This window comes from Centrocercus urophasianus, unplaced genomic scaffold (genome assembly GCF_019232065.1).
Source record: "Centrocercus urophasianus isolate 14NV4802_14NV808 unplaced genomic scaffold, USGS_Curo_1.0 seq_18, whole genome shotgun sequence".
In the NCBI taxonomy this organism is placed as follows: domain Eukaryota; kingdom Metazoa; phylum Chordata; class Aves; order Galliformes; family Phasianidae; genus Centrocercus; species Centrocercus urophasianus.
Window position 1 is genome coordinate 16906923 of NW_024884733.1, and position 26415 is coordinate 16933337.

Consider the following 26415-nt stretch of genomic DNA (forward strand, 5'->3'; position numbering starts at 1 on the left):
TGAAGAGACAACATTTTCCATGCAGCTATCCAATTTACAAATAAAAAGACTAAAAGAAGTTACAGAAAAGCCTTGAAAGTACCCAGCATTATACCTGTTCATATTTCTGTTAGCTCTGAACACATAAGTACACGTAGAATCAGTGCAGATACCAAAGACGCATCAATTCCAGAGTTTAATATGCACATCTTCAACCTCTCACAAAAACAAGACATTCACAGTCATTAAAAAAACAAACAAAAAAAAATAACTTAGGAAGAGAAAGCTAGCACTGAATTTACAACTAGTGAAGTTACAGCAATTAAACCTGTTTTGATCTGAAGAGGATCACGTCTGACATCTCTTGCCTGCAGAAAACTACTATCATGATGTTTTAGTTGGTTCACTTTAGATTAATTTCTGTTTATTTATCTATTCAGAGAAGAAAACAAAAACAATACAAAAATCAAGTCTATTAGAACTATCTAACAAAAAGGGTATGGGACTACTTAAATGGATACTAAATTCTGTGCTCACATATAGTCTTACAGAAGTTGGTAGTGTCTACTTTCATCGATAAGCACATCCTAAAGAGATTACAGCATCTTAGGCAGAAGGCTATTGAGTTACAGTGTGGATTAAATTACAAAATTTGGTAAGTGTGTAGAATCATATATCAGCACATCCACCAGTTTAGTTCAGGAGATAAATTACCTAAACTATGCAAGAAACTGAATACCCTCTTATGACAGTTTGATGCGTTATTGATTTTTTCCTCTCCATTTTTATTTCCAAAACAATTTTCATTTAATTATCATGATTAAATTCCCAACAATTTGGGCAATTCACTGACTTTTTCAGCTGCTGAGTTTCTTTGTTTAGAACACATTAAAGTAAGTGAGTGGCAAACTCAGTCATAACCATGCTTTTCCATTTTAACTACTGGCAATTATTCTTCCATCCCACTGACAGAGTTATAACCAACTCAATTTTTCTATATGAAGACTGAAGAAAATGGTTTTATGGGAAAGCAGAAAGTTATCACTACTCCAGAATTCTGGGTTACTACTCATTCAAAACAATAATTATCCCTTGATTCATCTTACCAGGAAACGAACTATTTTTTGCCCATCTCTTTTAACAAAGGTTTCATAATACAGTTTTTACCATTTCATTTCAGTTGCTTACACAAGATACTTCAATACTAAAATAAAATGACCTGTATTAGATTGACCAAAAAGCTCATTATTCATTCTCTAGGCTAAGAAGGTAACTCTTTCAAGCACTCATTCCTGTTACATCTTAACAAGAAAAATATTTCCAGATATTTGTACACTACAGACTAATATGAAATAAACCAAACTACAATCATGAAGAATAACCAATTTAAGTATTTACAAAAAATGTGTCTCTTCATGGGAACTGTTCAAACATAACCCAAGAAAGAAATATCATTATTCAGCCTCTGGGAACTTTTGCTAGACACAATATTTTACATTTATATTAGAACATAAAATATAATTGATATATTTAGAAAAACTGTTCAAATTAGATGAGCAAAAGATGCTTCAGCAGTAACTTCAAGCTGGTCAACCGGAATGCAATAATGTCAATTTGATATTCATTTCAAATTTGGAAAAAGCAGAGTATTTCACAGAGACAGAACTGAACAACTAGAAAACTGAAACTAGCACAATAAGCACAGCAACAATTATTTCTCTCCTGTAAGAATACAAAGTAACGTGCATTTTTAAGACAAAGAAAATCTAACAGAAGTATGATATTTTTAGACAGCTAAGAGAACATACTGCAAAATATATTTTGCCCGTCAATATGGCCTAAGGGGCTACAGAGCATACAATAATCAAGCCTATCAGTGTAATATCCCAGCAGAATTTGGCAACCAAAGATTTCCTTTTACCTGTAATAAACTATTGTTCAGTTCATTCAATATTGGAATATTCCACCTGGGTCAACGACGGCAGCTCAGGCAAACAAAAGAAGTCTTTATGCTCCATCTAGATGTTGCAAGGTGCTTATTCAATTTCTTCTGCATCGGGGCACTGTTCCTTACCTAATATGTATACATTTGCTGAGTGTTATTCAGCCTTTGTTGCTTCTGACCCTCACTTGGCATTTAATTCCCAGTCCACCAGAGTATTCATGCTTGATGGCACTGATGCACACACTGAATGCTTTATTTATTTAATGGTAAAGGGAATGAAGCTATAAACTGTATCAGACAATATCCTGTTTAAAGATGCCAATGGTCGGTGTCACAGCATTACTGACCCACATCTACAGCAATGAATATGTCACTGGAATTTAGAGAATGGTATATAACGATTAAAGATCAACACTGCAATAGGGAAAGAATAAGGTTTCAATTCAAAACCCATTAAACATTCGTTAGCAATATTGTTACAGTACTGAAGATGTTATGCGTCTTTTTACATTTTCTGTTTTTGAAAAACGTACGCGAATCTTCACAATTAGTTACAAGAAATTTTCTGATACCACAGTCTCTAGCAAAAACTGCTGATATTACAGTGAAATTTAAGATACATCCCTGTGTAGCTCTGCAGAATTATCTTAAAGCACAGTGCTCTGTGACTAAACAGCCAAGGGCTGGCTGCGCACAGCTCTTGTAAAATTCGGCAGCTATTTAAGGAAAACTAACCATTAGTCATTTGAACAACCTTTCCATTTGTTTTTAACAATATAAACAGTTTCACATACAGTGGCAGAGGATGGTCTTCGTACTCATTACAGTAACGTTTTTGCAACAGAAAAACTCCTGTATGTTATTCAGATACTCGCTCAAATGGTCAACTATATAACCTATGAAAAAAATATTTGACCAAAATGTTACAAAAGCAGCCAATGCAGACATGACTTATTGAAATCTCTCTATCTGAAGAGAAATATCACAGCAATGCTAACAGGCAGCAACAGCAAGGGGTACTTGAGAGAAACTCAAATTATTCTGGAAGCCTGGGACCTAAAAGATCCATAACAGCCTATATCATCAGTTGTTTTTAATTATGTCTTTTAAAAACGGTCCCCTGCTGTGTTTCTGAAATACTAAATGGCCTCCACAGCTACATGGCATAACTCATTCTAATCCATGATTACAAGATGGTATTTTCATACTATTCCCTGCAACTACTTAAATTTTTTTTTTTAAAAAAGTCATTTTGTCTTAATTCCTATTTAAACTATCCATTTCAGTTACAATTTGAAATACAATAAAGGCCAAGGCACAGTGCATAATGACCGAACGGCTTAATTTGGAGCAGACCTTAAAGATCATCTAGTTCCAACCCGTTTGCCACAAGCAGGGTTGCCCAATCACCAGATCAGGCAATGATACAGTCCTGAGAGCACAACCAAGGACAATAATGTTTTACGTTGCACAGTATTCCTGCCATTAAGTTACCCAGGTAAAAATACCTGAAGGGCACTATATTTACAGTTTCCACAGATTTCCAATATAAAATAAATTTTATAAAGTTAAGCATGCTGCTTTTTAATATTTGTTTTAGGGAAAAAGAATCAGACACTCAAAGCTTCTCTTTCCAGCATGATGGTGTGAACTGTTTAAGACTTGGTTCCAATTTTTATTTTTCCACGTCTTACTGCACTTTAGGGTTACAACCATCCATGTTTAAAAAAAAAAAAAAAAATACAGTTCTGCTCCATGCAACTGAAATTAAGCTCTCTTACTGCATTTCCACCTTCAAAATCCAAATTTTGATCCATATATTTACTTTATAAGTTGTGATTTCAACACTTATTTTTAGAAGGTGATGCTCTTAAAGTTCAAACAAAATATACTGGAAGAAACAAATGAAAAGATTCAAATACTTTGTATTCGCAGTATTCTGCAGGATTACTCCCATAAACACTGACGCTCTTTCTCCTACTCCTGAAACACTAATGTGTTTTTTTTTTTGTTTTTTTTTTTTTTTTTTTTTAAATAATACTGGCTTTAAGAATTGCATCACTTGCATAGCAGAATTACTGTTGTTATCTCCCTGAGAGAAGAACAGCAGGGTAATGCAAAGGGGAAAGGAATAAGGGCTGCTTGCGGTCATCAGGACTAAGCCTTAAACAAAGAGAGAATACAGAGTATTCATGAATCTGCAACTAGTCAAAACGTGCCAAGTACAGCGCTTCCTTTCCACAAGCTCTTTTCTGCCACATGTAAGCAAAAGTCAAGCTAACCCTGAAAGAAGCTGTATCTGATTTTCTGGACAGTTTCTCTGATAGGATGTAGCTTGGGCTCTTTTTTATCTGGAATAATGCTTGACAGCTGCATCCCCCAAGCACATGCTCTGATACAACGTCCCAAGATGGGTGAAGCATGTATAACAAAATGAAACTTAAAGCACGACAGCCAAGTCAGACTAAATCCCTGTTTCATCAAGTCCTTCCTTGCTAAAAGACGTGGGTTCTGTCTCTTGGTAACTTACAGAGAAACCAGCAGGTCTGGGGAGGAATACAGTGTCATTCTGAGCCTTTTTTCCCTTTTCTTTAATATTGATTTTGAACAGCACATTAGAAAGAAGGATGACAGAATCAATAGAATTTAAGATGCTCTTGTAATCTGGGTTTAACATCATAGTAACACCTCTAATCAAAGACGTGGAAGCCTCTGTGGCATTTTGACATCTACATCTATCATGTGGATATGACTTTTATTGAGCTGAATTAACAACTTCAGTCAAATAATTAAAATCCAGCTGCCCAAAGTGTCAGAGTAAGCATAGTTTAACTCTTGATCTTTCTTGTAAAAGTGTAATTTTAATCTGTGCATTATGCCAGCTGTTTTGTGGATTTACAATAAAAGTTATCAAGAAACAGAAAGTGAAATCCTAGGACAGCAAAAGAAATAACATTACAGTAGCATGCCGCATGTTGAAATTAGCACCAATTTTACTCCATGGAAATTAAATCCACCTATAAAAACTGATAATACCTCAAAACTATAAGCACGGGAATACTTGTAAAATCAAATCCAACCTGGGTTCTATTTTTCTCGTTAAATAAAAAGGGTCATAAAAAACTCTTATTTCCTCCCAAAAGTGGGAGTAAAAATATCGTGGGTTCTATCCTTCAGTTTGTCTTTTCATATCCTGCTGCACTGGGAAAATTTAATTCTCCAAGTACAAAGTAAGTTTAAAAAGACTACGGCTGTATTTCCAAATGGCACGAATGAGCACCGCCACCGAAAAAAAATAAAATTTAAAAAAAAGGACACTTCATCTTTTATCTTAGCTGCACCTCCCTTGTTTTGGCTAAGTGGTTGGGTTTTGTTTTCTTGGATTGTTTTTTTTTTAATTTTTTTATTATTATTATTTTTTACTAAGCAGATCAACCTTGCTGCATAACTGATCAGGGTTCAGACCACATTTTGGTAGCAACAGGTAAAATAAAGTTGGAAACAAGTGTCAAGAATGAGAGAGAAAAGTAGGACTGCTTTTTAAAGTGCTCATGCCAGCTTATTTTAATAGCAAGTGAGTATTTTGGTTTACTGTTGCTTTCAGCAGTAGAAGGATTTATTGAATGAAGTAATAATAATTGAAATATACACGAAACAATAAACATTGGTAATTCCCTGCAATAGAGATTCCTTTGCCTTTCCCTTCCATTACAATTGATACCAGTATACGAGACCACCTACACTAACAGATACGACCTCTTCAAAATTAAAGGTAAGTACGAGACAGGGAAGGGAAAGCAGATGAAAGATGACACCAGCGCTGTAGTCATTCTACATTAAAGGCTCTGCTTATGTATATAATTCATACTGCTAAAGTCAGAATAAGGGAGAGCTTGGCTTTCAGCTGCCTGTATAAATGGTGCGTCTTGTTTTATGAAATGCTGGTAACATGTATATAATTATGTCAAAATAAAAATAAAGTTTTAAAAAAATGGTATACCTCAGTAACCATTTTCTTTAGTATCTTGACATCATTTTGAGTTTTACTGATACTTATCTTTGTTTCATCCAGATCCTCTCCTTGCTAACTACATTAACAACATTAACAAGAGAACCTTAGTTCCCAGGCAGATGAAAAAGACTTCACAATCACGTCTCTAATTTTTCATCACATCTCTTATAGTTTAAAATGCAGAATAGGCATTTCAAATTACAAGACTTGTACCACAGCAGTAGAGATCCTGCAGTAAAATACTTCCCAAGGGTCAAGCACTGTCCCCAGATGCCCAGCATGGTTTTTGTATTCCAATGGGAGTCTTAAAAAGGCAAGGAAAAGAAAAAAATAATAACCACTTGTGGAAGAGATAAAATAATAGAAAAAAAATATCTAATCTGAAATACTTATTGTGGGAAGGTTCTGACACACTTCTCACGTCTGCAAAGCAAACAGTAATGAGACAACTTAATTCTTCCATATTTCAACAATGCTAGCTATGCCTAAGACTGTAGTTAAAATTTCTGGCAAGAATTTTTCATTCCCGTGACTCAGATCCAAGTCTCAACAAGCACCTAGGCTGACAGATCTCAGATAACTCACAGATCAAGTTTCTAGGTTAAATTAATCCATCCCTCTACTACTCACTTTAGTCTGAATAAGGCAAACTGAATTTCGTTAAGAAAATCTGGAAAGTGCTGTTTCAATTGGCAAGAAAATAGAGGAGGATGGTGGGAGGGAGAGACTAGCAGCTGAACTAATATGCAGTCTCAACTCCTAAACCTTTCTGGAAATCTACAATCCTACTGAATGAAAGAAAAAAAAAAAAAAAAAAAAGATAGGAGAACATGAGCTAAAGAATGCTCTCTTATCCTGACTGGCCACTAAACCAACATTGACTTGAATGCCTTGATACTTGTGGAAGATTAAGAATTGCCCCAAAGGGAAACACTGTGAAAGAAAGGGATTAACAAGAAGTGAGTTCTAAAATTTTTTTTTTTTTTTTTTTTTTTTTTTTTTTTTTTTTTGGTACACACCAGAAATAGAGAACAACAGCTGTAGGGGAAATTAGAAGGAAAATGAAACTCCTTAAAATGATAAAGAGTTGAGAGGGTTCAGATCTCTCATGAGATTATTATAGCTAACAACCTAATAGTTCTTCAGAGAGATGCAGGATACAAGTTATCATTTCTAACTCTTTATAGTATCAACAATTCTGACTAGCTACATGCCGAAAACAGATTACAGGCAAAGATTTCATTTGTGCTAATCGGTTTTAGTAGTATACAAGCATAAGGTGTTTACATAGCTAAATATTGTTTGTTTGGCTTGCTGCTGGTTTTTTTTTTTTTGTTTTGCATTGACCCCACTCAATCACACCACTGTGGAAAAACCCAGAGTGGGTGACTGCATGCTTTCCTCCTTTTTTGACACCTTTCAAATACTCTCCACCTCACAAAAATCAACTAGGAAACTACTATTTTGTTTTCATCGCTTTAATGGTCCATGTTACTCATAACAAAGGTCTCCTGAGCACGGTTGGGACAGAAAGGTCGCAGCTTTTCCCTACATAAAAAGTACTTTCTTCCTCCCTCCTTGCTGCTCAGCCTCTCACTGACCAGAGACATCTCACTGCCTGCAAGACATCAGTCAGGGGAGCACCTTCCTTCTGCCTCACACCTCTCAGCACCAATTGCCCCACTGACTCCACTCAAGCAAATCAGTGCCTCTCAGGCATCCTAGATTCTCCCTACACATACTAGGGAGACAAAAATTTTAACACAGATTTTAGCATAGATTGATTACAAAATTGGGATTAGGTAAGAAGAAAAAAAAAAGTAAGAAATGTAACAAATGCAAAATTCTAAAGCTTGCTTCCCAAGGAAATCCTTCATAGCTCCTGCACTATGTCGGTTCATTTGGCAGGTTTTCAAGCTCCTCCTCTATCCACATCTAACTTGCTTCAGAGAGTTACTTGAAGCTACATTTCCTCTGTTGTTTTGTTAAAGATGGAGTCCCCCCAGGGCAGCTCAGAGCACTTGCTCAGGGCTACCTTCCTCTCCCTTCGATCAAAGTGGAATATCTTAGCCTCCTATCAGGCACATAGTCCTTTCACTGTTTCCAGTAATAATCATACCAAACATGGCTGTGAGAATTCGATATTTTTCCCTGCTGCTATCCGGAATAAAAATTGAAAAAAATGAAAATTCAACTAAAATAGGACACCACTCTCCTTGCATTAGGGAATCGGGTTTCACTCAAATAAGGTTCGAGAGTTGCTATGAAGGAAAACACTGAATTACAAATCTTATGTGTTCAGAAGCATTCAATATATACCTAGCTTACTTATTACATAACGCCCATTTTTTAAGCACTTCATGGAGGCGGCATGCAACATACGAGCAATAGGGTTAGCATCCAAGATGCCTTTCCTAGATTACCATCCATTACTATTTTGTATCAGCTTTGGAGACCTGTCACTACAGAATGCATTTCCCTCCAGCTGAATCTTAAGCAAAAACATCAAACATGACAGATCTCTATTTCCGGTACTGTTGTAGCAATCTGATTTCTTTGTTCAAATTCATTAATCTTCACAAACAGAAAATACAAGTGTTAGGAGGTGACAGAATACAGTCCACCTTTCTTAAAATAAGAGCAAGCTTTTCTTTTAAAAAATTTAAATAGAAAGACAGTGCCTTGTGCATCATACCTAGCATTTTCAGCAATCTATACAGAAAAAAATGCCATGTCTTCAGGCCAGCAGATCGCCATGTGAGTAAAGATATCTTAACAATATACTTGAGAACATACAAATATACTCAAAAAATAAAATTGAAATAAAGGAAATTAAATGTTGACAACAGGAAAGATCAGTATGATGAAAACAATGGAATCATTTATTTCTGTAGCTCAACTTATCTCCTTACACATTTACGTGTATAGAGAATATGATGGATACAAGGTTATAAGGCTGATAAAAAAAACAACCATGTAATCTAGTGAAAAAACAGGGAAATAAAAATCCTTCAAATAATCATTATATCGTTAGTACTAAGGAATCAACAGTAAATCTGAATTACAGTATTTGAAAATTGAAGTTGTTCAAAAAGAACGTAGCTTATTGAGCAAATTTTTCATTGCTTTAAGAATTTAAAAATTACCACTTAACATATGGTGTCATAAATATTGTTTGAAATCTTCTTTTTCCAAACAGAAAATATTTTACTTAAAAAGTTCCCATTTGTTTCACTTAGAAGCACTTTTTTCTATTTTAAGTTTTAGAAAGCAATGAAAAAGACAAGTTTTTCACAGAAGCATCCAGCTTTCTCTGAATTCAGTTTGTTTCTACATTATCCATCCCAGTTGAGCTCATAAATCTCATGTAGAACTTACGAAACAGCTACAATAAATATCAGAAAGACAAGAAATGGCAGATCTGACTTTTCACTCAGGCTATTACTGGATGAAAAGATCAGTTTCCCAGATGTCTATTCATGTCTGGACTGGGGAACCTATTATAATGAAAATCAGAGTTAAAAGGTCTGGGGCCTTACCTGGCCTGAAGGTATTCTCTGAAAATCCTGTTTTTCCTGGTCTAGGAGTCACCTACAGAAGTGACCCCTTGAACAAGGTAAATGAGCTTTTCAGAGGACTGACATAAATTCCTATGCATGAGATGCTATTGGTCTCTGCTATTTATCCATTTCTCTCCGTCTAACGCGCTTTAGCAGAAACAAGAGCTAGAAAATGCTACCACAGTCTCCCCATGACTACATTTTAGGTACCTAAAACGCAGATAAACCAGGACATCAAAAAAAGTTCAAGGAAATAGTTTCAGAGTTAATTTAATCCACGATAAAACTGGACTGACATAGGAAGGGTGAACCCTACATTCTCCTCACCACCTTTCAGCCCTTCACCCCACCCTCACAGCCCAGGAATCCCACAGCAGACTATGAAATGGGTCAGAATCACCAGTGGGATTGGAAACACTTGTGTCCCCAAAACCCATGAAGCAAACTGACCAACGCTACTGCTGCATTTCAAGTAAACTCTAGTCCTCAGGAAAGAGCCAGATGATTCCACCTCTAAAATCATATACAGATTTAAATTAGAGTTAATTGATTGAAAAAAATTATTTGAGAAGTTAATTGTTCTCAGAGCTTGCTGAATTGCTGCCTACAAACTCAGGGACAGAAAACAACACAGATTAAGCACATGGAGAAAGTTTAAATTAATTTCAGGGAGCTGGAACCAATTATCATGAACATTTATTCTGCATTAGATTGGCACAAACATTAACATGCACTGCCAATAGTTTAGATATGCAAAGGGAAGAGAAAGAGAGATCTAAACCATTACATCAAAACCTATACACTGATTTTTAAGGCAGTCTGATTTTGACTAGGTAACTGCATGCTTGGGTATTGTTTGAGATGCACTCCTTTCACGATTAGAAATAATTTCCTACCTAAATATATAAATAAAATAATTTTTTATCTGATATTTGCTACCCCTTTGGAACCTGCTGAGTGTTTAGTCAAAATTGTTCATCTATGAATACATATTTTATGCAACAGATGCCAGAGGAAATGACTCAACATTAAGTGAATTAATTTATTTTTAAAATAATGTTTCCTTTAGCATCTTTAGTTCAAGAAGAAAGGACCCCTGGATGCTCAGAGTTCCAGTACTTACTCCCTCTATAATTTAGGGCAAATAACTTGACCTTTCAATCCATGATTTATTCATCTATAAAACAGAGAAACGCTAATGAAACAGCACTAGAAGTTTACGATTCCTAAGATGTTCTGAAGACACTGTGCAATACAAAGATGTAATGCACTTTCCCACCTGCTCTCCTTTAAAGTAATTTTTCTATTTTCCTTTTTAAATTTCTTTCTAAATCTTACTTTTCTAGTTAAGAAATCTGCTTAGAAGCAGGTTATTAACACAAAACCAGGTTTTAGTAGGGGGAAAATAAAATGGAGTGGATGCACCTAGCTGTCCTTTCCTGTTATCAAAGTTGTGTTTTCTCGTCCAGCAAGTTACGAGGAAAGTATTAGAGAAACAGGGAAAATGAATACAGTGGCTAATGGGTTGGTGGTGGTCCAAGGTGAGCTGTGTAGCTGAGCAAACCTGCTGAGTTAGCCACACAGCTAGCTTTACCCACACGGCAATCTGAATCCTTGACAAGACCCCTGAACACTTCTCTGAGATTGGGCAGCAGGATCAGTTCAAATACAGCAGGGGATGCATGCAGCTGGGATGGGAGCAACAGAAGTTATGTTTAACTCAGTAATAATACGTGCACTACATAGATTCAACTTCTGTTTGGTTAGTCCTCATAATTTAAAAAAAAATGGCAAAGACAAATCCATTGATTTACGTGAAAGCTCTTCTCAGCTCAAGTGAGAATTCTCATCAAGGGCTGTATACCCAAGAGTTTTTTAAAACACCACGAGAACCCTGATTGAAATGGAAGTTTGGCACCTAACAGATTCAGAACTACACCTGTAACTGTCAGCCTTGCCTCATATATTAACTAGAGACATTAGCTCGAACAGTTTTATTTCTACTCGAAGTGATAATAAAATGACAATTTTTTTCTAGCTGTTGAAACACAAACTCCTTTTTTTTCCTTTTGGTTAACACCACAAACCAAATAGGGTGTTAGAATAAATGAAAGAGAAGTAGACAGATACATGGATTTGTTTTCACACAGCCATTGGAGAATTAACCTTGAAACCTTTAAATATGCTTTAGGATTGATAATAATGTTTCTTGATATACTTAAGATCATTTAACTTTCTAAACAAAAATAATCATGTAGCAGTGTGTACACATCATGCATGAATTAGAGATTGAAGGATCATTATTGATCAAACTAGCATTTCTCTTTTTTTTTTTAACTCCTCGTATTCTGTTTCAAAGAGCGCATCATTAGGTTAGATATTAGGAAGAAACTTTTCACTCAGAATGTGGTGACACACACAGGAACAGGTTGCCCATGGAGGTTGTGGATACCCCATCCCTGGAGGCACTCAAGGCCATGCTTGATGTGGCTCTGGGCAGTCTGGTCTAGCAGTTGGTGACCCTGCCCACAGCAGTGGCGTTGAAATTAGATAGCATCCCAATCCCTACCCAGTGCTGGAGGTGAGGTCACACTGCGCACTCCCACCTCCTGCAGGAGTGCTGGGCCTGGTGCACCCCAAGGTGCAGTCAGCCCTTGGTTGCCAGGGCGCACTGCTGCTCAGATTCAACTTGCTGTTAAGGAGTTATATAAAGATTCCCAAGTGCCAGGAAATATTAACTTGCAAACCAGAGGCAAGAAACAAAGCATGCATGAAGGTGCAGCTACTCTAAAACCTATGCATACATATATTACTTAAATGCTCATGAATTCTGGCTGCGAATGAAAACTGACTTCCAGGAGAACTGCAGAAAAACGCAAGGAGAAATCATAAAGAAACGGATGTTGCATTTGCTCATAGTAAGGAATGTATCTCTTCTATAAACAGCTGACAGTAAAACTAAAATGGCTATTGGGTGACACCAACATTTCTGAAGTTTCTTTGGACGCATTTTAGTAAGTATCTGGTAAACTCAACAGTCTGAATTGCTGGACACTGTATTAGAAGTCTTCTTTTACCATTCCACATTGAAACCACAGTCATGTTAAGACTACAATTCTTAAAGAATGAGAAAATATAATCGGTTCTGATAGTGATTAAGTCTAGCTGAAAAAGAACATGTGAGGCAAATGCTTCAGAAAGCCTGCTCTTTTGTATAAACGACAGATCAAAGAGGCATTAGTAAAATTACATAATCCTGTTAAACTGGATCCTGAAAAAGGAGTACTGAAAGGCAATTTAGCCTCTGCCGCTTCCTTAAACCACCACTTTTTATTTATTTTAACTTGCAGATCTTTTCAACGCTCTTCTGATCGTACATACTTCCCTTCTCCTAAAGTCACAAGACAGAACGATTAATACTTTTTTAATCAAAAAGCCCAACAACATAAAAAACACACAGATTTTTCTTAAGTCTGAGAAACAGCTGTCTTCAGCTTTTCACTGACAAATTTTACAAAGAGAGAGAAATTCTCTCAAATTTGCCTCCTGTTTTTCACTGAAGACTTGAAAAAAAAATCCACACGCAGATGGACAGAGATTTTTCACACGTTGCTCACACTGCACTGTCACCACAGGACCACCTGCAATCTTGCAATGCCCATACAGGTGTTCTCAAAAACACCTGGGTAAGCTGTTTGCCCAAGGACTATGTACTGGAGATAAGAGATAATTAGCAAACGAAACTATTCCTAGCACTCCTCCTTCAACATTAAGTGCAGAGCTGCAGCAGCAAGCTGGCACCTGGTAAAGGGAAACGCTAGATGTGATCATTTCAATTTACACATTCAGCACTACATCCCATATGCTTGTCAATGTGAAAGTGTCAGTGATAACAGAGATACCCTAAGAAAACGCTCTCTTGAAATGCTGACGTGAAGTTTTTGTGTATGAAGCAGACCTTCTCCTCTGGACCATCTGTAACTTTCTCTTCTTCCCCCATGAGGCATGTGCTAGCCATAAAATCTTTTCATTAAAAAATAAAAATAAAATTATGTTTGACTTTAAAGAGAAAATTCTAAGCTTTTAAACATCCATAAACTGAGTACGTGTACTTAAGTATCATTCATATGAACACACTACCTGCTAAGCAAGAAGAAAAATCTGCTCAGCAGGAAAAGTGTGCTGCAATTAGATATAGCAAAATTTTTAACAATACTTCAAAATTAAAGAAAAATATCTGGCACTGTAATTTTGTAACTATAGAAATTTAACTAAACCATGGCAAAATACAGAAGTATCTCTGACTCTGAGGTATATTTTTCATGCCAATGTTCTGCACACATTTAAAACTCACAGGTGTTTTTCCAAAATTGTCTCTTATGATTTCATAATGAGAAACTCCTTAAGTATAACAAAAGTAGGAAACCTGTGAGATAAACGACATGTTTACTGAGTTTGAGAATCATTTAAGGATAAGCAAGACAATGCAGAGAAGCTAAATGATTTCCTCTGCACAGTGATGTTTGTGAAGTGGGGCAGAACATCAGAAAAGGCTAATGGTGAAAAACAGGATGACAAAGTTTACAAGGCCATGGTGTTGGCTCAGCATACTTTTTAAATGATCTGAAAATGGGGTGAGAAGTCTCCTCTGTGATAATTTCCTCTAGAAGTGAAGTCTACAAAAAAAGAACGAGTTTTATGATCACAGTAATGAACTCAAAAACCTTAAGATAAATACTTTTTTTATATCCTAAGTTTTAACTGAGCAATTTAATTGAGTAATCAGTCAGGATAAATCTGCTAGGACTTACTGACAGTGGATAATTAAGAAACATATGTAAAGTAAGCAGGCTACTTTACATATTTTACTATTTTAGCACTTTCCTCTGAAGCTTCACATACTGACTACCTGTAACACTGCAACACAATGGAAAGCACAACAACGATAGCAGGGAAGCAAATTCTTAGGCTGAACCAAGTGAAGATAAGTCCAAATGCAGCAGCCATAGACACAAAAACAAAGGAGAGGAAAAAAAAACTGCTTACCCTTGGAAGGCATCAGGTACACGAGAATCTCCAGCAAGATAACCTTCCTGCCACTGCCAACCCTTAAATGAGGTCTGGAAAGGTCCTGGCTCCACCCCTTCCAGTCACTTAGGGGCACTGTGTGCACCTGAGCTCTCTGGGTTGGCCCTGCCTTCCCACCAGGTGCTCAATCACTGTTTCAAACTGTGATTTAGCATTTCACTACACTTATCAGAGAAAGAAAACAAACCTGAACTAGAAAGACCAAACATATGATTAAAAAAAAAAATTACAGTTCCTGTAAAAGTGTAAACACTCTTAAAATCTCTAGAGAAGATTTGAATGGACTAGCTAATAGGAGAAATGAGTCCTCTGGAAAGATACTGTTTTCCCTTTAGGATTGAGATCAGATGCAGTTCTGTTGAAATCCACCTAATAGAACCCTTGTAAAACCAAACGCCAATCTTTGCCTTCACTGCTTAAAAAATTTGCAGACAAGCTGAAATATCCTTTGCCATCTTCATAATTAAATCCAGGAGATTCATGCTCTAGATACACTTACATAGATGACAGAAACTCACGAAGTAACATTAATTGTGTTAACTCAGTCAAATCAGTACAAGGTTGTAACAAAACCTGACACATTTTGAACTTGTTTTTCCTCCTGAAAATAACACACCTATTCCTCTGGCACAGTGGTTTCCCAAGCACAGCGGACGCACAGATCTTACTCAGGTTCCACCTACCTAAGGGCAGAGCACTGTGACAGGTCTGCCATGACATGAACTTCTGCCACTCTGATAGCAGGGTGATGTGTGGTAGAAGGGCATTTGGCCCTAAAAGAAACATGGCCCTAAAAGCAGGACCAAGTGCCTTCTGCCAGTCCTGCACTCCGTCAGCCCATCTCAGGACAAAGGTGTTAGAGCCAGCACAACCAGATGAAGACAATGTAGGCCAGCTGGCCCCACAGATTGGGTCATGCCCAAAAGACTGATTGTGCCCCACCTGCATAACTGATCAGGGACAGATGTTCTCCTGCCCCAGCATGCAAAGCACCCACAGCCTTGCCTTTCAAAGTCTTGCAAAGGCACACTACGCTGCCTTTTGCAAACGTCTTCTGGTAATTAAATCTTAATAATTTCGCTTTGGAAAGCAAACACCTGACACAGAAAAGCTGTGCACATCTCCACATGCTCCAGAGACTTTCCTAAATAATTTGTCAGCAGTACTAATTAAAAGTGTGTAGTGTTAATATGTTAACATCAGATATATGAGCAGAAATACGTATTTACCACAGAAAATTGGAATTTGCTGGGGAAGGCAAGAGATGCATGTGGATCTGTTATTGTGTGAAAACATATTTCAGTTGTTTTTACAAAAAAGTATGTACATTGCTCTGAAAGTCATGCCTCCTATTTATTTCCAGCAGAAATTACAACAAAGAGCACAATAACATCATTTGATAGAGCAAATTGTCAGCTACAAAATAACATTTTTTAACATAGTCACCACAAGTAGCTATGAATTTTTGCCAGCAATGAACAAGAGCTGGATGTTAGACTTGTAAAAATCTGCTGTCTGGAATGTGGCTTGTCTTTCACATTGATGTCACCACCACTGAAATGGCACCATCCATAACCTCACTATGGTGCATCCACTGTTTCATCTCCACAAACGTTCAGCAAGCATCAACAAAAGTCAGCGGGTGCCATTTTTTTCTGCACAGAAGAATTCAATGACACCCCTTTGCTTCACACGTACTGTCTGCTGTCATCTGTTGCATGGCAGCAAAATGTAATTGGGTACCGATGGAAAGGTGCCTCTGCCATACCACCATCATCTGCCTCTGACATCAAGGGGCAACATAATAAAATACAAGGCAGTACTTTCAGAGCAGTCCTCAGGTTTATTTGAGATCTATAAATTACTGTTACACATTATAGCCATATGATTTGTATGCTTTTTTTTTTTTTCTTTAAAAAAACATCAAAGCCTTACTCTGACTTCATTGGAGCTACTTCAGGTTCTCCTAAATATAAGGTGCATAGAAAACAACTAAAGCGCTTCTCTGAAAGTCTCTGACTACAAGCTCTAGATGTATACTCAAAAGACGGGCAAATCTAAAAGCTCTATTAAGCGACTTAGCAGTTAAGGCTGCAGACATACTATAGTGTTGCCTGTCCTCGTGAGTCAGCAGAATAAGCATTCCCTTAATCTTCAATAGTCTGGTTGACAAAACCAAGCACACGTCTGTGAAAAACCCAGAGAAAACCAAACCTAAGCATTCCATGTCTAGTGATGTTAACCTGCCATCATCAGAGACACCTACCCAGGCTGCAGATTTAATTTACAAGGCATGAATTTATTCGTGAATATTCAGGAAAAAAAAAAAGAGAATTTTCATGTGACCATATACAGATTCTTTTTAAAAGCATCTTTTTTTTTTTTTTTTTCCTTTTTTTTAAATATTTCACTACCTTTAAAATCAAACTATGTACGTAATTTGTTACGTTCTTAGATAACAAGCTTCTAGAAATGGTTGCCTCATGCAGACAAAACTAAGGCACCACAAAAATGTGAAATCACTTTTTATTGATATATCTGCTGTTACTACTCGTGATAATCATTTGCTTCTAAGCGGTTCACTAATAACATGAAAATAATAAGACATTGTCAAGATGCAAACGCACAAAAAATTCTCAAAATCTTCAGTCTTCAATAAGCTCGTGTCATTTTTTCATTGTGTCATCTGAAACAATTCACTGGGTCTTATCAGAGAAGAGTTTCAATTTTCTATCATTCCATTTTAACTTGCCTCATCAGTTGAACAAAAGTACTTTATGTAAAAGGATTCCTCTAGTTGCCTTAGCTACAAATCCCTGCAGTATTGTATAATTGAAATCTACTCACGTAAGTTAAGAATAATTAGGACCCCAAATTAAGTCAAACACAAAGTTAATTCAAATAGTCAGCTGCTGTCATTTAAATAGTTACATGGTTTTACTGCTGCTTAACATCTCTGAATGCTTTTAAGAGTACATTTATGCTGTTGTTGTCATGATTTGATCTCTTATTTTAAGTGAAATATCAAGAGCATAAATGTTGGTCAGATCACAATCATTTGCACTTAGATCAAAGACTTTTCTCAGTAAAATTTTTCCCCATTATTTTCACTATTGGAAAATAAATAAAAATGTCAAAAGAAGGCTTTAAAAAAATGGAAACAGGTAAGGGCAAAATTAGAATTATTGAATCTGTTACAAATGGCATTAATACAACAAAAAACATTTCATAGCGACTATTCAGAAAATCTCTTCACTTAAAAAAAAATGTTTTTAAAAAGAAGGAAACACAGAAGTACTGTAAAATGGATCAACAAAAAAACCCAGGAGCTAGAAAATAATGCACCCAAGAGATAAAGTTGTGTATAGCTGGTGTTGCCGGAACTGAAAACTCTGCTGATTTAACAGTACGAAATTCAAAATACCTTATATAGCAAGTTAATTGCTATACTTTGTACTTAACAGAACAATTGCTCTATTGTTAGACAGCAGTGCAACTGGTAAAGAAAAACACTGGTGGCTAGATGCATTTCTTGATGGTTCTTCAGCCAGCACTTAGTTTATACTGCAGAACAAAACACTGCCTATTACAAACCCTTCAAGAGATTTTTATATTGGATGACTTCCAAACTTCTGTATTCTGAATTTTCTTAAAATGTAATTCCATGGCATGCTTTATATACAGATAAAGATACATGTCTTTATGCTCCTATAAAGACACTGAAGAACTAAAGTTATTGATTACTGAATAGGATTTGAATTGAAGGCCTAGAACAACTGTTTATGTATGATATGCTACACTAATAATTTTTTTCCCTCAGTTGGAACATTAATACATGAAGTGATGCTTTGTGGACACAATCCATCTTTACAGGTAATAATCCACATCACAAACCATCCAATTACCCTCTAGTACTTTCCATGCTTCACTCTTCACACATGCCAACTTTATCTGCTGCAAATTAAATGATGCAACAGAGTAAGCAGCAAGCTATTCTCTTCTGTTTACTAAAGGCATATTTATCTTGAAGCCACTAAAAAGTATGTTAAGTTCTGAGCCACAAAACCACATTTTTTCCATTAGACTTACAATGGTGGATGTTAGCATTGGTGCAGAATAAACTGCGACTTTAGTCTTGAAGTAAAGACAACAATAATTTTTTTTTTTTTTTTTTTTTTTTTTTAAGTGAGACAATACTAAAGGCAATTGCTTAAGTTAGAGAAAAAAACTAGGACAGCTCAATGGGGAGAAACAGGAGAAGTAATGTGAAGCACATTGCAAGATCAATCTACATGCATAGTCAAACAGGATCAGTGGCTAACAGGCAAGTCTGACTCAAACTAGTTAAGAAGATGATTAAAAAGTGATATTAAGATGATTAAAAGTTATATGAAATAGCACTGAAGTCTTTAAAAAGAAAACATTTCTCATTGCTTTTTCAACTAAAATGTAGCAGATAGGAGAAACTGGTTTCAGTGTCAACTTCCTATCATATTTCCTAAATGTATTACTGAACTGAAATTAAACATTAATTGTACCTTCTAGCAGGATGGAATAAAACTATCTAACTCCTGAGTGAGACATCAAAATCCCTGATAATGGTGAACAAAAGAAGACAGCTCTCCTTCCATCATCAAGATCCCTCATAAAACTCGCTCAGTGCTGTAACCAACAGCTGAAAGTTATGAGGTCCCTCTGGATTTCTCATGTGTGTGTTGCTCAGGCAACAGACCAAAAAAAAAATATCATTTTGCTTCACAACTAGTTTCCCTCACAACACTTCATACACCAAGAAAACATCATTTATCATAGTATAAATCAAGAAAACAAAAAGTAGTATTCCCAATTACCTAAACTTGTCCAATCTTCTGTGCAACCACAAATACACGCACACATTTGAGCAGGTTGCCTTAGTGTCAGTGGGGCATGGATGAATTGTCTCCATCACTGAAGGAAGCAAAGATCCACCAGTAGAGCAACATTCATACAGCTCTATTTCTTTACACTTCAAAAGAAAGCCAGGAGGTGGAGATTACAGAAACACAAAGAGCTTTAGAACAGTTGGGTTTTGAAAGTCACTGGAGTAGTTCAGGACTCTTTCGGAAGGGCAGAAATTTGAAATAGCTTCCAGCAAAAGGATTCTTTCAGCTCCTATTATCAGGAAGAACATTACAAATGTCAATCCAAACAAAGCATCATTGGATAGACTAATGTTAGGTATAAAAGTTAGTAAAACTGGAGCTGATCCAGCTTTATCAACTTATCAAATTTGAAATGATTAATAATAATAATAAACCCGCATTATATTTCTTAATGAAATATACCCACAGTACTATGGAAAATGTTAAGCACCACAAAATCATTTAAGAATCCTTACTATATACATGCTTGCTTTATTTCCTTACCTTCCTTTCTTGTGATTCTATACTCACTCAGTACATAATAAAACAAAGCATGAGGAAGGCACATACATGAAAGTTATATTGGAGCTGAGAATCTGAATGAATTTCTTATTGTAATACTCTCATTCTAAATAATTTGCTGCTAATACAACACCTACACTTTAATTTAAACACAAGTATAAAATGAACTACCTTTCCATACTATTTATTCAGAGACCATAAACAATAATAGATCTGTGAGCTGGTATAAAATCCATCTATGTGCTTGCAGAATTTGGGAAGGCATATTAAATCCAAAATTTTTATATTTAATGATAATTTTTGATAACACCATCAGAAGGATTGTAAATCTAATAAGAAATTCAACACTGAGGAATTCACTGATATGAGATGCATCAGGTATTTACACCTCCGTTTTGTACTATGACTTCGAAGTACAATATAAAGAAAAGTAATGTCATGACAGCTACATAAAAAACCTGATTTCCAGAACAAAAAGCATTATTTCCACTTAACACAAAACAAAAATGAAAATAATTAAAATAGAGAACTTTAAAAAATATAACTGGTAATAAAAATAATTAATGTATTTTGCATGTTTACTCAATAGAGTATTAAGAAGCCTACAAGTCTTTTAAAGTATATCCAAACTCCACTACTGTCTTCTTGGAAAGGTATTTTAATAAACTGATCCAAAAATATAATAAGATTTTTGTATCAAAAGGAAAGAAAATTCCCTCAGGCAACTGCATTGGTCCAGCTTAGCTGAAGTTAAGCCAATTCCCTCTCACTGCAGTGGTCAGTGGCACTGCTGGCCTTGCCTACTGAGTCCCCAGAAGGTTACTGCAATGAAAAATAGTTAACTGGTTTAATAGCTTAGAGGGCTCTAAAAATATAACATCTGTCCCTAGCAGAAACGTGCTGCTTTTATACAGTTTTAAACGGTACAACATTCCTTTCTTCATCTGAATACTGAGCTTGAGATAATGACAAATCTCCCCTTCACAAAGCAGAACACTTTTAAGTAACTGAGAAAAGGACAGTAGAACTATTACTAATCAAACAAAATTTAAGGGGGGAAAATATAAAATTACTAAGACCCTTACATTAACATTTCCTAGAAAATTCTCACAGAAAAGACAGCACAATATTTTAAAGGTTCTTCACATGTTTTTCTCCAAGGTTCTTCTACATTTTAAACAGAGGCAGTATTGCTCTATTTCAAAAAATATAAGGTTATAGCATAGGATCCTGCAGATCTCTTTACTCAGGGAACATATGAAAGGATATTCACTGCCGGTACATTAAAGAATCTCTGGCTTTTCCAGACAGTCTGTCAGTTCCTGTTATCTGAAAATGCACTTGAAAAGTTTAACAGTTATTTTTCCTTAAGAAGAAATCTCATCTCATTGTTTGGATCAATTTCCTTTTTAGAAGATATGTTGTGCCTGCACCTCCCTCAGGAAAAGGAAAAGAGTCGTAGGCAGTATGAATCAGAATATTCCAGTGGAAACCTGCACAATATCCCAGCTTCTTTCACACGTATTTTCTTCTATGCAATCTACATTAACCAATCAAGAAAAAAAAGAATTGCTAAAGAATGTTAGGTATACATTACAGAAACGAAGACAGAACTGAGCTGTGTATTAAGATGAGCTATCAAAGGGCTGGCAATAATCTCACAGCTCCACCGTGCTGGTTCACAACTCCACTAAACCAAGCAGCTGCCTATTGACTGCATGCCCCACAGCCTTCATCGTGCTAAGCTCCACAGCCAGGAATCAAATCAGTAACTCCCATCTGCTCTTGTGCGACTGCAATGGGTTTCACCCCTTGCAGAACTTAAATCCACTAATTAACAGAAGTTGATTTCTTCTCAAGCTCAGAGTATGAGAGTTTGAATTTTTATACTGAGCAATGTCCGAATACTACTTTATACGTGAGCGCAAAAACAGAGGTGCTCCTACCATTTGTTGACTACCTGTGACCTGTGCCTACACTATGCAGTCTGAGTGGCTTTATAGGAAGCTGAAGGTCTGAAGCAATACAGTAAAATACCAAACAACTTCGTAGTGGCCCAAAGCATGATATCTGCATTTCGTATGTATTTTCTTTAGTGAATGCACTAGCATTGGATATGATATACACTTAGAACTGCTTCCAGTTGAATACTTAGCTTCTTGGCTGGCATAAATGGAATTTACAGGAATTATTATTCTCAGAGTAATGTTAATTAAAACGTACATTCAAAGGCAAAGACAAGCTGGATTCTTTTTAAACAACATTAATGCAGTTTAAGGAAACAGAATGAAACAGATAATGAAAGCATGATGCTTCTTGCTTTGGACAAAGCACAGATAATAATTCATAATAAAATGAATTAAAATTATATTAAACCTTGATTAAAATAAAATGCAAGCAAAGAAAAATTATTTCAGTGTTTTCCAAATGCTTGTGCTTCTCAGTCAGAAGAGTATTAAGTATATATACACATCCAAAATTAGCAGAAAAGGTGGACTTGTATGCCAGTAAAGCCTAAAATAGTTTAATTTATACTGCACAAAAAATAATTTTAATCATGTTTAGCTCTGACACCTACTTTTTGATATGCATATTAGTGTATCTGTCTTAACTTGCTTGAAGAGAAACCAATAGTATATAATAAGCTTTTTACTCTGTTTTGCTATGGAAACAAGGCACGTGTGGTCCCACTATCTCTGACTTTCTGTATTTTCTCAGATAATTTTTAACATGTTGCATGATTTCACCTAATTGGAATGAAGAAAAAAATAAAGACAGACTTGGTGTCAAAAGTTAATTCCTTTCTTGCAATTGTAAGGAAACAGAGAAGTAATGAAGAGGAATCAGCTAAGCGGGGCAGCTGTGGGCAGCACTGACCTCCCAAAGAAAGAGCCTTGTGCAGCCTCAGCCTTGTCTCCCTGGGCAATCATCCAGGACATGAGGCCACGCTTCACCCAACCACCTGTCTACCTCTAATTCAAGCAACTTTTCAAGACTGCCCTCTCAATCTGCCTTTTGTAATAAAGCCATAGTTTTAAAGATAAACCTATGAGAATATGCTAGAAAAAAAGGAAAGAAAAACATTCTGAAATAATGTTAATATTCAAGGTCATTACTTCCGCTTTTAATCCCCTTTTCATGCTTCTCATCTTTTCCTTGTTTAGGGCTGCAATGCTTGCTGTTGATGGCAATAATGTTTTCCAAGCCTCTACACAAGAATATTGACCTGTTGTTGATCAATGTACCAGCAGTATATAATAACTTGGTGCTGTTCTCCTCCCAGCTGCCAGTGCTTGTGTGTTCCAGATTCATTTCACCTGAAGGGATAGACTGCTTCAAAAGCAACCTCACCTGGACCACTCTATCCAGGAAAAAAAAAAAAAAAAAAGCAAAAGCAAAAGCTATTCCACTGAAAATATGATTCTTATTTAGATACGTGACACTAAAATAAAACTGTAGCATTCCTGTGACCATGGGTGCTTGTTAATTCCCCAGAGAGTTAAAGTTAAGGTGCTGTGAGAGTAATGAAGTCTTTATCTTGATTGGAAAATATTTTATTATACGAACAAATGAATCACTGGTCCACACCCAGAGCCTTTTTCCTTTCTTCCCCTCTCTCTACAGCAACATTAAAATGTAACAGCAGGGAATTCAGCCAGGTTTCATCTCCCACACCTACTGCAACAACCTGCATACACACAGAAGATTTCTATTGAAAAAAAAACTAAGTTCCGAGTGAGAGTTAAAGATTTTCTTATTTCTAGCAAAAGTTAGATGCTCTTATTTTAACCTTTGTTCATGTTCGTACTTCCAGGCATGAAGTGCTACTAAAGCACGTTACACTTGGCATCACTTATTACTGAAGCAGAAGGCAATGTAATCTTGTGAGAAAGTGTAATAATGCGGTATTCATTTTGCTCTGTGGCTGGAAGCCAACTCTATATTAATATTCATTTTCAGTATACAGAGCCACAATATTTCATTTATTTTAAGAATTTACAATTAATTTGGTATGATTCTGTTATCTGCTCCCAATTTCTTTCCCTGTTTCTTTTAGCTGAAAAAGCAGCTCTCATGCAGACTTTAAAAAAGTAAATTCACAACTGAAGCATCAAAAGATTGCTACTGGCTACTAAAAGCAAGAAAAAACAGGGACAGAACAAAATGAACTTGAAATATTACAGATGACAATGAAAATTAGCTTTCTGCAAATAGAAAAAAAAAAAAAAAAAAATCAATCTGCAGAAGTTCTCAGCTGACTTCTTCCTTTCCAAACTCAGCTGATAAAATGCTACTTGCAGCATGCTGTTCGCTACTGTTGCTAAACCAGAGCAAGTAAATTGTTAATCTCCTTTTCCTTTCTGTTTTCAGGAGTTTTCAACCACTGCACAGTATTAAACTGCAAGTAGTCTGGCGAATCTTTCTAAAATGCAATTGCTGTAAATCCCTATATCTGTTACAATAAGAGATAAAACCTTAGCATTTTAAAGTATAAGTAAGTACCTCTAATTCCTGCACACTAGTGCAACCACTTTTGCTACGTAAGCACATTTAAAATTATCACACTTTACCAACTAACCAGTCTTTCATAAAGGCAGTAATTCTCCCAATACACATTTATCTTCCCTACCTGCCTAAAGAGGCTGAAAGGTAACATACCTTCCAGCTGGGACTTTTCTTACAGAAGTGAGATTCTACTCAAGACCACAGACTTGGCAGACATCAAGAGAGCAAGCAGTACAGCAGGTACTAAATCAGGAGGCACGATCAGTGAGGAAATCATGCAAGAGCTGCAGTACGCCTTTTGAAGGCAGATTTCTAATAGTATCCTAGCAATGCTTCAGAAGAAATAGGGGAAGTACGAGAAACTGACTGTGGAAGCGATTTAAATGGAATTAGATTTCATTCCAGAAACCTTCAGAAAGACTCTTAATACATACTCCTGGCTATGTTCATTTTATTTTATAAAATAACATATAAATATATATATATAAAAACAATATATTTTAGCAATGCTTGTCTGTCAAGATCCAAGTCTTAGTCTGGAATAGATGCTAGGAAATTACACAGGAAATGTGAAAGACCTTATACAATATTTATATTTTTAACCTTTAGTTTTACCATTTTTAGGAACTAGATCTTTTGTGTTTATATAGATTTGGGAGAAAAGAGAGGGGGAGGCTCAGCAGCTTTCCTGAAGCATCTCTAAAAATTCAGCCTCAAAATTCAAAGAATTTTAACAGTCTGTATGTGTCTGCTTTAAAAGATGGTGAGATCACACCACAGATGTACCAAAGCAGCCTATATTTTATATACCAATTACTGAATAATGTAAGAAGGCACAGAAGTACCATTTTATTACCAAACCAGAATTTTCACCTGCAATCTAGTAAAATAAAATGATTATAACCAGAAATAGCCTGAAGTTCCTTACAAATATTCGTCATTAGAAATTCAAAAACCAGGTTTCCCTGATCATTCATTCATGCTGCTCTGGCTATTACTAAGTGGGAGGGCTATAAGAACAGCTGGGAAGACAGACTAATTAAATAAAATGGAGTTTATGAAGTTTTCTTTAAAAACGTTTTTTCTTCCTTATCTCCTTAATTCAACAGCTATTTTAAACAGTACATTTGATAGCAGTGAAGTTTTTTTTTTTTTAAAGCAAAAAATTTTTAAGTAGATGCTATTCCTGTATGAACTATTTCCTGAAATTAAACATGCATAGCTCTGATCTTAATGAAGTGAGTGCTGTTTTATTTCCAGCCAGCCAAATTAGGAAAGCAAAATAGGTATTTCATTTGCACTATTTAGTTATTATATGTCACATTTAAAATAGTATATATTGTTCATAAATGGCACAATGTGAACAGAAAAATGGAAGATAAATAGATGAATTCAAAACTGAGGAATCTACCAACCAAGGAGATTAATACTGTCTCTTCAGGTGCCTGAACTTTACAGTTACAGCATACTACACTGCATCAAAACAAGAGCAAAAAAGTTTTTTTTTCTTAAAAAAGAGAATAATTTGAGTCTTATAAATTCAACGTAGAAACTGACACATATACTCTTAGTTTGAAATCCTAAAGCATTAAGTCACCTAACCAAAATTAATTGTACAGACCATTCATCTCATTTCCAAACACAGGCATAAAATAAACTAAAGCTTACCTTCAGTAGTACAATGCAGGAAGCTGATAATGAGCAGGAACCAAAAACTTTGCATTCTGCAACCAGAAGACACCATTATTGATCCCTGTAAGAATTTTCTTTGTATTCCTTAATGAATCCAGTCATAAAAGCCCAGCATCATCGAAACCAGTGCTCTGCATTATTCATCTTCATATCTGGAGGAGAGGATTTGGAAAAAGAAAAAAAAAAAAAGAAAGCTCATCAATAGCTGAA

At 35.9% G+C, this 26415-nt stretch overlaps 1 protein-coding gene across 14 annotated transcripts in view; it reads right to left on the reverse strand.

Annotated features, from left to right (window-relative positions):
• The window catches only part of ADGRL2 (adhesion G protein-coupled receptor L2), a 144112-nt gene that overhangs the window by 97842 nt on the left and 19855 nt on the right, over window positions 1-26415 (reverse strand). For 13 of the 14 annotated variants that reach the window (XM_042820048.1, XM_042820052.1, XM_042820051.1 and 10 more), the window contains exon 2: window positions 26182-26357. In XM_042820048.1, the coding sequence (XP_042675982.1) occupies window positions 26182-26257 (76 nt within the window). In that variant the 5' untranslated portion in view covers window positions 26258-26357. Of the gene's footprint in view, window positions 1-19434; window positions 19496-26181; window positions 26358-26415 lie in introns of those variants that run through there. The other variant, XM_042820050.1, reaches the window with a different exon arrangement.